Source organism: Diachasma alloeum, unplaced genomic scaffold (assembly GCF_001412515.2).
Source record: "Diachasma alloeum isolate Michigan unplaced genomic scaffold, Dall2.0 Dall_scaffold_00185, whole genome shotgun sequence".
NCBI lineage: Eukaryota > Metazoa > Arthropoda > Insecta > Hymenoptera > Braconidae > Diachasma > Diachasma alloeum.
In genome coordinates, this window is record NW_021680351.1 from 2175520 (window position 1) to 2189341 (window position 13822).

Sequence of the window (13822 nt, forward strand, 5' to 3'; positions counted from 1 at the left end):
TCAACCATTTTCAAATCTCCCGCACGACCCCCAGCCGGCAAGTCACGTGGTCCCCGTCAAATCGAGCGGTCAGACGTCCCAGCGGTTCCAGAACACTCCCCCCAATCAGCCACAAAAATCCGCAATTAAAAACGAAAAAAAAAATAGAAGAGCATGAGAGTAAAATCGTCAATCCCTCCCCACACCCTGTCAACTCTTCTCTTCCCTCAATTTCTTAATCCCGATCTTAAATTGCATTAATCAACTCAACACACCTACCTTAACCTCAAAAGAGTGGTTCAGTGATCAGTGGTGACGATTCGCAGCAGTTCGTCGGACCAAAAATTATCAATTTTTCTCAGATAAAGTCGTCCGAGAAATTAATTCACCAACTGAAGATGATTTTACAACACTTCATCTGACGTTTGCCTTATTTATTTCATTATTAATTTATCTGTTGAGTGCGCATTAGGGGTAGGGGAATATGTCAGTGATTTAATACATATGTAACGGATTCCGAGTGACGAAGCAAGTCAAAGTTTAATGGTTATACATTAATTACTTATTATTGCCCGAGTTTCCGCACACACGTAAGACAACTCTTCATTTCGCTATTCACGTGCTCGAGTTATTCTTGATTTTGTTTTTTCTCATTCTCTGATTTTAATTTTTTTGGCCTCTGCTCCTTCTGCTCTAGGAAAATGAGCAATCTGCAGAACCCTCATGTGGTGGCTGTTGCCCTGGGGGCGGCAATCGGGGTAATTAGTGTTGCTAGTGTATTCATTTATCAGAAAGTCATGGAGCACAAGGAACGAAGGACAATGATGAATAATTTGGAGAGTGTTAACAGACGAGTCTCTGAATTGAAAGTGGAATTGGAAACTTTGAGGTAATTATTCTCTGAGGTAGTGGAGGTTGGGGTGAAATGGACACTTGATTTTTTTTTTAATGTTAATGACGGGTTGAAATGTTGATAAAATTTAATAATTTTTTTTTTCATTGCCAAGAGCATTTCTTTCCCTTTGTGAGGAGCCTGAACTGAGCTCAATTGATGAATTTGTTTCTGAGTTATGCTTAATTAAAACAAAAGTCCAAAGTGTCCATTTTACCCCGCTCTCCCCTAATTAATCTCATTCTGGTCGATGTTCCTGGGTTTTTGTCGGTGATGATGCATTCATTTGAGGTAATGATCCTACGCTCGTCTACATCAACTTAGCGAGACGATTTAAAAAAAATCGTCTAGTTAATCGTTTTTTCTATTTTGAAAAAATCAAAATAGAATTCGAATTTAGAGAGAAACCCATCGCATTTTTTGTAGACAACTTCGTGGTCTGCAAATCAGATTTTCTGATATTTTTCTCTAAACCTGGTAGTTTCTGAGATAATTAGGAAATTAGTAGCGAAGTGGTAAAACGGTTTAAGTCGATTTTGACTATTGGCCAGTTTTTAGTGAATACCTCGGAATCTAAGGGAGATAGCTAAATTTGGATTAGGACTTTTTTTGTAGCACTCAATTAGCTCTAGAAAAAAGGTCATCACGAAAATTTCATTATCTCCTTTAGATTCGGAGATACTCTTCAAAAACTCAACAAAGAGATAAGTCGACTTGAACAGTTTCACCACTTCGCTACTGAAATAGTCCCATAGTTTCCCCACAATGTTCGACTTTTTATTCCATTATTGCAATCGCTGAATTTTATATTCCACTAGTCTCTTCTTTAAACGTCAAACAAACAAAAATGTCACCTCATCTTCTTTGATCTCCACCCGGAATAAACAATTTCGTGATTTCAGAACTCAGCAGAATCAAGTTAGAGGGAAAAAATCGAAAAATCTAGCTCGCAAACGAGTGGCATCCTCAACGAGTTTATACTCAGCAGCAGGAACCGAAAATGAATTTGATGCTGTTTCCGTCACTGACACCGATATTGACGATGAATTTTACGACTGCTCAGACGACGAACTCACTAATGTAGACTTCGAACTCAACGGGTTGGTATTTCCGTTCCATTCGTTTTTCATCAATGCAGCATTGAACTACTGAACGCAGACAAGCGAAATAAAGATTTCCCAAATAGAAATGTTCGAATAGAGAAAAATGACATTTTAAAAAATGGCAAAAAACATTTTCTGCAGAGAATTTAATTTTTTTCTCCAATTTCACAGAATTTTATGCCTTAGAGAAAATGTCTTCTGAATTTTCTCTCTGAATCCATCAATTTCCAAGAGATTTTCACAAGACGAAAGTATTTTTTTGCTTTTTTGTAAAGTATCGATATTTATTTGCAGCTAATCAATTCATTCCATTTTTTAATTTTCATTCTTCATTATTATTTTGACTCTCGCTCACACCATGAAGAACAAGTGAATATATTTGTAGTGATGCAGGTCAGCTGGAGTAATGATGGAACTAACGAGACAACTCGATAGTCTAGACCAGAAGACCGAGGAGAACTTTACGGGGAGGTCCTCTGCGATTTGAGGGCACTGGCCATTTTCCATAAGAATAATGTTGATGTTACCTGGGGGCTGGCCAGGGCTTCCTTCAAAAATGCTTCTGCTTTGAGTGATACCTCTGAGCAGGATGCATTGGTGCTAGAAGGTAATTTCATTCATCAGGAAATAATGAGGGGAATGTATTTAAAGTAAATGTACATATGCTCGTCCAAATGTCGTGAGCTATCATATTTTAATCATTTTGACAGGCCCAAGAATCTATTAAGAGTGAAATGCAATTGGAGTTATTATTTTAGTTAATAAGGAAAGTTTTCGACGCCAATAAACTGTGATTAATAAGAGAGAAAAAGGCCATTCACATCAACTCGTGCTGCCACAGAGTGAATTCTTAAGTCCGCAAGTTAGAAAACTTACAATTTAAAAATGTTGACGTGTCCGTCACAATAGTAAAATGGGATTAAGCATGCTGTAATGTCCAGAATTTTTATGATGGGAAAAATTGAAAAAAGTATATGTAGATAAAATGTAAATTATTAAACCAAATAATAGAGAGAACGTTTCATCATTTGAACTTAATAAAAATTTTAAAAACAATGGGATTGAGAACATCAATGATGAAATGCTTCACTCAGCCTGTCCCCGGTTCTTAATACCAAAATTCACACATGGAGGAATGGTTGAGAAACGATGAATCGAAAACCCCAAAACCGAGTGAACTACTTTCCCAGTGACGATTAAAAAGTGGGAAAAGTCATACATTTTCCACCAATTAAAAATCGACTCGTTAGAGCCTCCACGAGTCGAGTGGCTTTCCAAAACCTAGAAAACCTCAACAGCAGTAACAATTCTGGTGGAAATAGTTCACTCAATCGATCCAGTTTTTCAACCCTTCCTCCGATAATAATTCGCAGAGTCGAAATTACGCTGGATAGTTTCCGAATTAGTAGGCTACGAGCAATTGAAATTATCCGGGAATCAAATTTCTTTAACCGAGGGCGGTGACTTTTCTTACATTAAGGGATTCGATTATTGTGAAATGTTGTGGAGAGTCTCAAACAAACTTGAAACTTCATTTTCCCAAAATTCGTCAAAAACATTAATAAACCCCAACGAGTGGAAGAAAGTGTTTTCGGGATAGTATATACAATAGCGTTTAGTGAATCTAACTGCTGGCGAGGAAATTACGGATTCACCCAAGGATCTACAGCCAAACGAAAATATTTTCGACAGTTCAACAGATTGAACTGGGAGTAATATACCTTTGTAATAAAAAACTCGATCCTTCAGATCATTCCAGGGGTAGAAATGTCGTATTAATTCTGTTTTGTAAATCAAATACTTGTTTTTGTAAACCTACCAATTCCGAATTTTACAATTAAAATCAATATTATATTCAATTCAACTCTAAATTTCTTGGTTTTCGAAATATTCCCTAATTGAATCCCACCCCTAATATAAAATCCCTTTCCAATTGATATTTTGTAATTGGAAAGCCAGTTGTCATTTTTAATAAGGTAAGAGTATGAACCCAGCGTCGTCCAGTGAATTCAAAATTTAATAATTTTGTAATTATTAATAATGGAAAAGTAAATTCCATGAAAGAAGAAAATTTTTGGGGAAGAAAAATATTCATCCCTTTCCCCACGAACACCCTCACCGTCATCAAAACCATTTTACCCCTCCGTTTTTCCAACACTGGCCTTCTCATCTCCCATCTCAATCCTTTTCGTCCCCCTTTTCCGCCAAACGAACATCTGATATCATTGGGATGTTGGTCGTTGATAATTAGAATTTATATTCGATCAACACCTGAGGGAGTGAGATCCCATTCTAAAAAGAACATAAACTTAAAGATATTTTCAGTTTTTAAATTTTTCCACTAAATTGCATGGAAAAAAATTGAAAAAATTCATCCCCAGTCAGTATTATCTAAATTAAATTTCACAAAATATTGATATTTTTTCAAACATTTTCCTCTTATAAATAAATAGTAAAACTTGTTTGGAAAACGGTAGATTCTTTTTTATGAGGTGTCAAAAAAATTCTTGATTTTTTCGCATCTAATGAAAAACAATTCAGATTTTAATCTTTAATTACAATGGAAATGTTGATTTTCACATAAGACACTGGGTGAAATCCTGATTTTTAAACATTTCTTTGAAAAACCAAAACGATAATTAAACTGAGAAAAAAATTAGAATTCTGAATCTAATCGAGTTTTCTGCAATTTTTTTGCAGTTTTCAATAATCTTTGAATTTATCTAGAGCAGATATGTAATTTTCTTAAAGAATGTGATTTAAAAGTGTAGAATTATTTTTAAAAAAAATGTTATGCTGAAAGGACGAAAAATTAGAATGCTATAAAATATGCCAAACCAATAACTGTTATAGGCGAGGGTCTACACCCAATATTGTTGTAATAAGCGGCAGTGTAAATAATTCAATTCAGAGTTGAACACTTTAAACAATAAAAAAAATCTTTGAATTTACCGTAAGGGTAGAACTACTAAAGTCGATAACTATCGATATCTCGTAAGTCTGTCACGCTCAGTCCTCATTGGTTCCAGTCGTCTGCGGCGGCAAATTTAATTCATGATTAATTTAATTTTGAGATTTTCAATTATGATTGTTACAGATATCATCTTTAGAGACATTTGTCATCTTTAAAGACTTATACACGCCATTTTTCAAGCCGCTCTTTCATTTGAGCCAAAAAAAACATTCATATCTTGTCTGACATCTCTGTTACAAACTCTGGTCATCAACTCTGGTTTTCAGTTGAAATTGGAATTGTTAATTTACACAATAAAATGATTACATTTACGTTTTTTTCGTAACTCGCAAAAATCTTCAAACGATTTGTTATCGATTGGTGATAAAATTTTTTGGAAATAATGAAATAGAGGGGATAACGCCTTTTTTTTCAGAGGTGATTTTTCAAAAATTTATTTTAAAAAAAGTACTAATTAGCAAATGTTTTTTATTAGCTCGCAATATTCTTCAAAACTACTTCAATGCGGAAAAAAATAAAAATTTGTAATATCTATACATGAGGGGCTAATTGATCGGATCTGGCTTTTGCCTCCGAGTTGATGGTGGCGACATCTGCCAGATTTCAGTGGAGCTAAAATTTCCCGAAATTCACAGGTAATCACCTCAGTCACGGGGATACCTATTACGTGCCAAAAAACGCATAACAAAATCCAATATTGGTATCAAACGAAAAAGCAGAATATCCGATAGATCGGTAATTATGTTTCAATTGTGTGTTGGTTTCGTACGAATTATAATTAGTATTTGTTCTAGGGGCAGAATTCTGCTGCCATATTGTGTTGTGAACTTGAAAAATTGGTGAATTTCGGGGTGCATTATATCCTCATAATTCCATGCTAATTATCATTATTCGCCCTCAAGAACTAATTACCGACATGTGACAGGTTGTGACCTTTCATTTGGCCCCTAGATCAGAATTTTACATCCATTTTTCCGCCCGCAATTAGTATCCCCGTAAATGGCTATAATGTACGTGGATTCTGGGCAATCTAGAGATGAAAATAAAAAAAAATTCGCGCAGGCCGGGCCTTGAAGTCTCAAAAGATATCTCCAAAATGAAGAAAAAAAATGTGAATTTTCACTCAGCAGATGTCGAGTTATTGGCGATCGAGTTTTCGATCGATTTGAACTGTTTTCTTTCTCGTTACTGTTTTGAGTTTTGCTTTTGTTGAATTATTTTAGAGTGGAAGGAAGTTGTAAAATTTTTATAAATACATTTTTTGTGGAGAATTATGAGGGCTATAAAAAAGGTTCTTATGAGGATTTCGATATCTCCACTGGATTTGAAAGTATTCGTTAAAAACTGGAGCTGCAGTGGAGTTATCTCGTTTTATGGTGATCACTGTATTTGTATTTCATAAACAGATTGTGTTTTTTATCAGAAGATTTCACAACTTGTGGGAGACACTGAACGATACAGCGTTGATGACGAGAATGTGACGTTAATTAATTGTTGGAACTAGAGGAATTCAGAGGTCTTGAGTGTTTGATGAGAGTTGAAGCACTTGATCAAGGTTTTTAATTGTTCGAGGGACTTTTTGGGGAAGATGACGGCGAAAGGGCGAGTGATCACTGGGAATGACACCCTTGATGGCAAGATTAACGAGTATTTCGAGTGGTACAAGGTAAATTTATCATAAAATTCGATGATCAGATTTTAACGTCCAGTTTTTTTTCTTTGATTTGTTTTTATCTGGAAATGTGGATTTCACTGGATTTTTCTGGACTTTTTTTCTCAGGATCTGAAGCCAGAGGATGAGATTCATGAGATTGTGAAGTCAAAGGACGTGGGGGTGCTGTCAGAACTGTTTTTGAAGAGACTGCAATTCGGCACAGCTGGTCTGCGAGGCCGGATGGGCCCTGGCTACAGTCGGATGAACGATCTGGTGATCATTCAGACTGGCCAGGGACTACTTCAGTACTTGATTAATGGTGGGGAGGGCTTCAAGGAGAAGGGAATTGTCATTGGGTATGATGGGAGGCACAATAGCTACAGGTTAGTCGATTGAATTTCTGAAATTTTTAATGCAGCAAGTGCTAAAATAAATTATAAATTGTAATATTTGTACAGAAATCTCTTGCATATAGTATTGAACAGTTTAAGAATGAGATATCCTTGTGGGAAAGTCCCGCCAATGAAATTAGTTTTAAAAAAATTCAATTTCGTAACTTTTTAATGCAGCAAATATTAAATTCCACTGGCCTAGGATTGATCAAGCCCATTTGAATGCAACCCAACTGAGAATAATCACTAAAGTCAACACTAATTGTCAATCATTGACATTGTTAAATATCACTGATAATTCTGTATAGGGGAGGCTGGGGTAAAACGGACACTTTAGACTTTTTTAAAATTATTCATAACCCAGAAACAAATTGATCAATTGAGCTGAGTTCAGGCTCGTCACAAAGTGAAAGAATTGTTCTTTGTATTGCAAAGAAAAATTATTAAATTTTATCAACATTTCAACTCCTCATTAACATTTTTTAAAAAGTCAAATGTGTCCGTTTTACCCAACCTCCCCTATAAACGTTTTTTCAAGTCACACATTTCATCCGATTTCAATGCACTTGGGCTCAATTTGTTCGTTGGGACATTTTCTATCAAGTTCGGACGATTTATTTTGATAAATACATTGATGAATAATTATGCCAATTTTTTCAAAAGTTGATTGGTTTTGTCATGTGAAAATACAACTGTGAAAATAAAACTACAAAAAATCAATGGAGAATGTTCCAACGAACATCATCAGCCCAATCGGGACTAGACAGAATTTTTAGTAATATTTTGAAATCTTAATGAATGACTCTCGATATTTATTAAATCGATGAATTTCAGTTGTGGTACATTTAACAGAACTTTATAAATCACAGTCAAGTGGCATTTGTATCGATACAAATATCTCCAGATGTAATATTCGAACAGATATCTCATTCTTGGACTCTTCATCATCATCATAAACTTGAAATTCCCAGATTATAAACATCTTTTTGTAGTAATGAAGCATCCAAGAATAAGATATCCTTGTGGGACAGTCCCTCTAATGAAATTAGTTTTAAAAAAATTCAATTTCGTAATTTTTTAATGCAACAAATATTAAATTCTACTGGCCTAGGATTGATCAAGTCCATTTGAATGCAACCCAACTGAAAATAATCGCTAAAGTCAACACTAATTATCAATCATTGACATTGTTAAATATCACTGATTCGGACCATTTATTTTGATAAATACACTGATGAATAATTATGACTATTTGTTCAAAAGTTGATTGGTTTTGTCATGTGAAAATACAACTGTGAAAATAAAACTACAAAAATCAATGGAGAATATTCCAACGAACATTCTCCATAATCAGCCCAATCGGGACTAGACAGAATTTTTAGTAATATTTTGACATCTTAATGAATGACTCTCGATATTTATTAAATCGATGAATTTCCAGATGTAATAGTCATCCAGATATCTCATTCCTGGGCTCTCCATCATCACCATAAACTTGGCATTTCCAGATTTCCCTTCTGAATTTCAGATTTGCTCAGTTGACAGCCACAATATTCATCAACAGTGGCGTCAAAGTCTACATGTACTCAAAAGTCTGTCCAACTCCATTCGTCCCCTTCGCAGTGATGAGGTACAAATGCGCTGCTGGGATCATGATAACAGCCTCCCACAACCCCAAAGAGGACAACGGGTACAAAGTCTACTGGGAGAACGGTGCCCAGATCATCCCCCCACACGACAAAGAGATACAGAAGTCAATTTTAGATAATCTCGAGCCCTCCCTCACCTCCTGGGACGTCTCTGTCCTCAATGCAGCTGGCTCCCTCTGCAAGGATCCCCTCGGGGAGGTCATGGAGGACTACTTCAGAATCATCAAGGACAATACTGTTTATCCAGAGACCAATAGAAGCACAATCTTGAAATTTACTTATACTGCTATGCATGGGGTGGGATTTGAGTACATGAAGGAAGCATTTCGCGTTGCTAATTTCAAGGTAATTTATTATTTCATTAAAAACACATTATTAACACTAGAGACAATTAATTAATTAATTAATTAATTAATTATTGTCTGATCGTTTTAATACTTCAATAATTCAATAATTGATAAATAAATTAATCAATTTATTTATTTATTTATTTTACTTAATTAATTAATCAATCAATTATTGAAGTATGGAGACCGATCAATTAATTGATTAATCAAAGGACTTAATCATTATCAGCCCTCAAGACAGTTAAATAATTAGGTGAATTAATTAATTGATCAATTGATTCCCTAAAATAGTCAAATAAAATAATTAAAAGCAACGAATGAAAAACTGCATTCCCGAAAATTAAAAATAATAATTAATCAATCATTTCAATTAACTTCCAGCCATTTGTAGTTGTCGAACAGCAGAGAGACCCAGACCCGGACTTTCCCACAGTGAAATTTCCGAATCCAGAGGAAGGGAAAAGTGCTCTTGACCTCAGCATCAAGACAGCTGACGCCAGCAAATCGTCAATTATCCTGGCTAACGATCCTGATGCTGACAGACTGGGCTGTGCAGTCAGGACTAAAGAAGGCGACTGGAGGATTCTCAATGGAAATGAGATCGGGGCCCTGCTGGCTTGGTGGATGCTGCACGTACATCGAGTCATTCATCCTGATGCTGATCCTGCTGATGCCTATATGCTTGCTTCCACAGTCTCCAGTAAGATTCTGGCCTCCATGGCGAAAAGGGAGGGATTCCAGTTTGAGGTACAGACAAAATTTCGGGTTAAAATTGTCTGTTAAAATTCGTTTTTTAAATATTATTTCAATTTTAATACTTAAATAATCAAATAAAACAATAAAACAACGAAAGGAAACAAAATGAAAAAATGAAACAGTAAAAACAGAAATTTCACTTGAAATTTTCGTATTTCAAGAATTTTTTTTATTTAAAAAAATGAAAAAATGCCGTTGCTTTAGTGAAATACTCAGACATTTTTAATCTTGATTTAACAGCAACTATCATCAAATCTTTTTTTACTCAGGAAACATTAACTGGATTCAAATGGATGGGAAACAGATGTGTCAAATTGTTGGAAGAAAAGAAACACATTCTTTTTGCTTATGAAGAAGCCATCGGTTTCATGTGTGGGTCGAGTGTCCTCGATAAGGATGGAATAAGTGCGGGGATTAGGCTCGCCGAGATGGCGGCGTACTTAGAGACTATGGGCCTGACTCTTCTAGATAAACTCGAGGACATCTACAAAGTGTAAGATTTTTCTTTATTCATAAATTTATGAAATTCAGTATTTCAAATTTTGGTAAAGGTCTCTCAATCCAATTAAGGCACTAAAATTCTTATCAATTCCTCTTATGCATCTTCCAATTTGCCTCCTAAAAAAATTTCTCTTGAATAAAAAAAAATCTCCCTTTAATTCTGCGATTTTTCTCAAAAATTGATTCAGAAAGAAAATTAAATTCGAAGAGATTGAATAAAACTACCCGGTTTTGATCCAAAATATCTCGAGATTGGCAGAGTGAAATTGAAAAAGCCAGGGCTCATTCGAGAGATATTCTCACAAGCTTCAAAATGAGCCCTGATTTATTCAAATCGCTCCATCAGGTCACAAGGTATGAAAGAACCACGATTTTCTATTTTCCTTTTTCCCGTTTTTTTATTTGCCCTTCACTTTTTATCAATTCTTTGAATGCATTTGTTGAAAAAAATTCTTCACTCCACAACTTTCCTCAACAGTTACGGCCACCACATCAGCGACAACTCCTACTGGATCTGTCACAACCAAGAGACAATAAAGAAAATTTTCGAGAGATTGAGAAATTTCGCTGGTCAGCCAAATACAGTAAGTTTGAGTCATCGTTTGCTCATTAATGCATTTAGACGCATGTGTGTTTGTTTTTTGCAACGAGCGAGTTAATTATCGCATGGCACGAGGTCGACTGGTGTCTAGTGGAGCATGAGCTGGCATTAAAAGTTGGAAAAAGGAGAGGATAGCAACAAACTAAAGACGATAGAGTTGTAACTGTGATGTCATTTCCCAATAGTTAATAAATTATTCTGTGATTTTAGTCTGGACAAACATTGAATCGAATTTCAATGGGCTGTTATCAGTCGACTGCATGGAACAAACAAATTAAGGCATAAGTAATAATTACGTGACTGTGGTGGAATAGTCGGGTGTTATCTCTCTATCGAGGAACAGACGTAGTTGTGACGTTTAGTCCGAGGTTTCTAGAGTTGTTGAGCAGTTTTCAATCTACTCTGGGAGAAATATCGAGTCATGCTCGTTGGGGGTTTCAGTGGTCTTTAGGGTTTTGGAGTTTTGTTTATGATGCATGCCATGTCGGTGGGCAAAAGGAGAAAGGAGGAGGTCAGTTGGATGACGAGGGTTGCGATGAATGTGGTTTTAACGTCAGTGGCACTTGTTCCCACTCTGTTGTTTGGAATTCTGGCGGTGCCCATTGTGCAGTCCATGTACTCGTTATCACCGTTCTTCACGTAGATCTCAGGAGGAATTTTGTAAGGTTTCAGATGGTTTGTGGACACTTCATCTGGAGATATTTGTATTGATATAAATGCCACTTGACTGTGATTCATAAAGTTCTGTTGAATGTACCACAACTGAAATTCATCGATTTAATAAATATCGAGAGTCATTCATTAAGAAGTCAAAATATTACTAAAAATTATGTCTAGTCCCAATTGGGCTGATTATGTTTGTTGGAACGTTCTCCATTGATTTTTTGTAGTTTTATTTTCACAGTTGTATTTTCACATGACGAAACCAATCAAACTTTGAACAAATAGTCATAATTATTCATCAGTGTATTTATCAAAATAAATCGTCCGAACTTGATAGAAAATGTCTCAACGAACAAATTGAGCCCAAGTGCATTGCAATCGGATGAAATGTGTGACTTGGAAAAACGTTTATATACAGAATTATGAGTGATATTTAACAATGTCAATGATTGACAATTAGTGTTGATTTTAGCGATTATTTTCAGTTGGGTTGCATTCAAATGGACTTGGTCAATCCTAGGCCAGTGGAATTTAATATTTGTTGCATTAAAAAATTACGAAATTGAATTTTTTAAAAACTAATTTCATTAGAGGGACTGTTCCACAAGGATATCTTATTCTTGGATGCTTCATTACTACAAAAAGATGTTTATAATCTGGGAATTTCAAGTTTATGATGATGATGAAGAGTCCAAGAATGAGATATCTGTTCGAATATTACATCTGGAGATATTTGTATCGATACAAATGCCACTTGACTGTGATTCATAAAGTTCTGTTGAATGTACCACAACTGAAATTCATCGATTTAGTAAATATCGAGAGTCATTCATTAAGAAGTCAAAATATTACTAAAAATTATGTCTAGTCCCAATTGGGCTGATTATGTTCGTTGGTACGTTCTCCATTGATTTTTTGTAGTTTTATTTTCACAGTTGTATTTTCACATGACGAAACCAATCAACTTTGAACAAATAGTCATAATTATTCATCAGTGTATTTATCAAAATAGATCGTCCGAACTTGATAGAAAATGTCTCAACGAACAAATTGAGCCCAAGTGCATTGAAATCGATCGAAATCTGTGACTTGAAAAAACGTTTATAGATAGAATTATCAGTGATATTTAACAACGTCAATGATTGACAATTAGTGTTGATTTTAGCGATTATTTTCAATTGTGTTGCATTCAAATGGACTTGATCAATCGTAGTCAAGAGGAATTTGACATTTGTTGCATTCAAAAGTTGCAAAATTACCAAATTTGGCACGAAAAATGCAAAATTTCACTTGACAGTGATTTCGAACACCTCAAATAAGCAAATAAAAAAATTTTAGTCCAAAAAATGAGACAAAATTCCTATAAATAAATTTGGCCTGAAAAAATTGAATTTTCCCAACCCAGTTCTCATTAAAAAAAAACGGTTTACCTTGGGCATGACCCCTAATTACTCCTGTTACTATATTCCAGTACCCAACAAGCATCGCCGGTGGAAAATATTCGATAATTGCCGTTCGCGATTTGACGACTGGCTATGATAGCACAAAACCCGACAACAAGGCTGTATTACCCTCTTCAAAGTCCAGTCAAATGATAACATTTACCTTTGATAACGGGCTCGTCAGTACCCTGAGAACCAGTGGAACAGAACCAAAAATTAAATACTATACTGAACTGTGTGCTTCCCCCGAACATCAGTAAGTTTTTAGCATTAAAAACACAAAAAATCCTCAACAAAAAATCCTTTCTACTTAATGATCGTCATTTAATTGGCAAACTGATCACGCAAAATAACAGAAATTCATTGATAAATAACATTTTTTTTATTTTCTTCAACAGGAACATCGATACCCTAAAGAACACTCTCGCCGAGATGGTCTCAGCAATAGTCGAAGAATTCCTGATGCCTAAAGCAAATTCATTGATCCCACGTTCACCATAAATTCTTATACACATATTCCCCTGATTTTTTCATACAAAAATTAGTTCCTTATCGAGGCATTCATAATCAACGACGAGAGACAATATCCGTAAAGGAGTAAAACCTAATAAAAAAGCTCAATATGTTACACTAATTACATTCAAAAGACATCAGTTCTTCCTCATCCAAAATAGTATTTTTTAAAGTTTCAATATTTTATCATCAAACAATACAATTTTAAATAAATGAAGAAACTAAATAATTAAAAAAACCTAGATTTCACTTTTGAGAACGAAAAAATACCTTGAAGATCACGAAATTTTGTTTTACTAATACGAAGACCACTTTGCCCCACCTCTCCATTCCCAACAACCCTAATTGTCTTCATA

The 13822-nt window shown here is 35.1% G+C and overlaps 1 protein-coding gene and 1 pseudogene across 6 annotated transcripts; both read left to right on the forward strand.

The window, feature by feature from the left end:
- The first annotated feature begins 73 nt into the window (after window positions 1-73).
- On the forward strand, window positions 74-3833 carry LOC107048047 (annotated as a pseudogene).
- A 1702-nt stretch (window positions 3834-5535) lies between these two features.
- Window positions 5536-13617, forward strand: LOC107048169 (phosphoglucomutase-2). 6 transcript variants are annotated; one of them, XM_015271229.1, is made up of 9 exons: window positions 5536-5583; window positions 6372-6614; window positions 6729-6985; window positions 8523-8988; window positions 9372-9737; window positions 10016-10239; window positions 10726-10831; window positions 12983-13209; window positions 13352-13617. In XM_015271229.1, exons 2-9 carry the CDS (start codon window positions 6537-6539, stop codon window positions 13452-13454), a joined length of 1827 nt encoding a protein of 608 aa, XP_015126715.1. In that variant the 5' UTR covers window positions 5536-5583; window positions 6372-6536; the 3' UTR covers window positions 13455-13617. The 6 variants fall into 6 exon arrangements, with proteins under 6 accessions (XP_015126715.1, XP_015126711.1, XP_015126712.1 ...); XM_015271225.1 differs by having other exon boundaries at window positions 5557-5683; window positions 5743-6614; XM_015271226.1 differs by having other exon boundaries at window positions 5557-5683; window positions 6355-6614.
- The last annotated feature ends 205 nt before the right edge of the window (window positions 13618-13822 follow it).

Bases quoted from the DNA above. Each gene is read 5' to 3' on its own strand.
- LOC107048169 (XM_015271229.1), top strand. From the start codon at position 6,537: ATGACGGCGAAAGGGCGAGTGATCACTGGGAATGACACCCTTGATGGC. The intron at 6,615-6,728 runs GTAAATTTATCA...TTTTTTTCTCAG, and splicing joins AGTATTTCGAGTGGTACAAG to GATCTGAAGCCAGAGGATGA. The intron at 13,210-13,351 runs GTAAGTTTTTAG...TTTCTTCAACAG, and splicing joins TGTGCTTCCCCCGAACATCA to GAACATCGATACCCTAAAGA.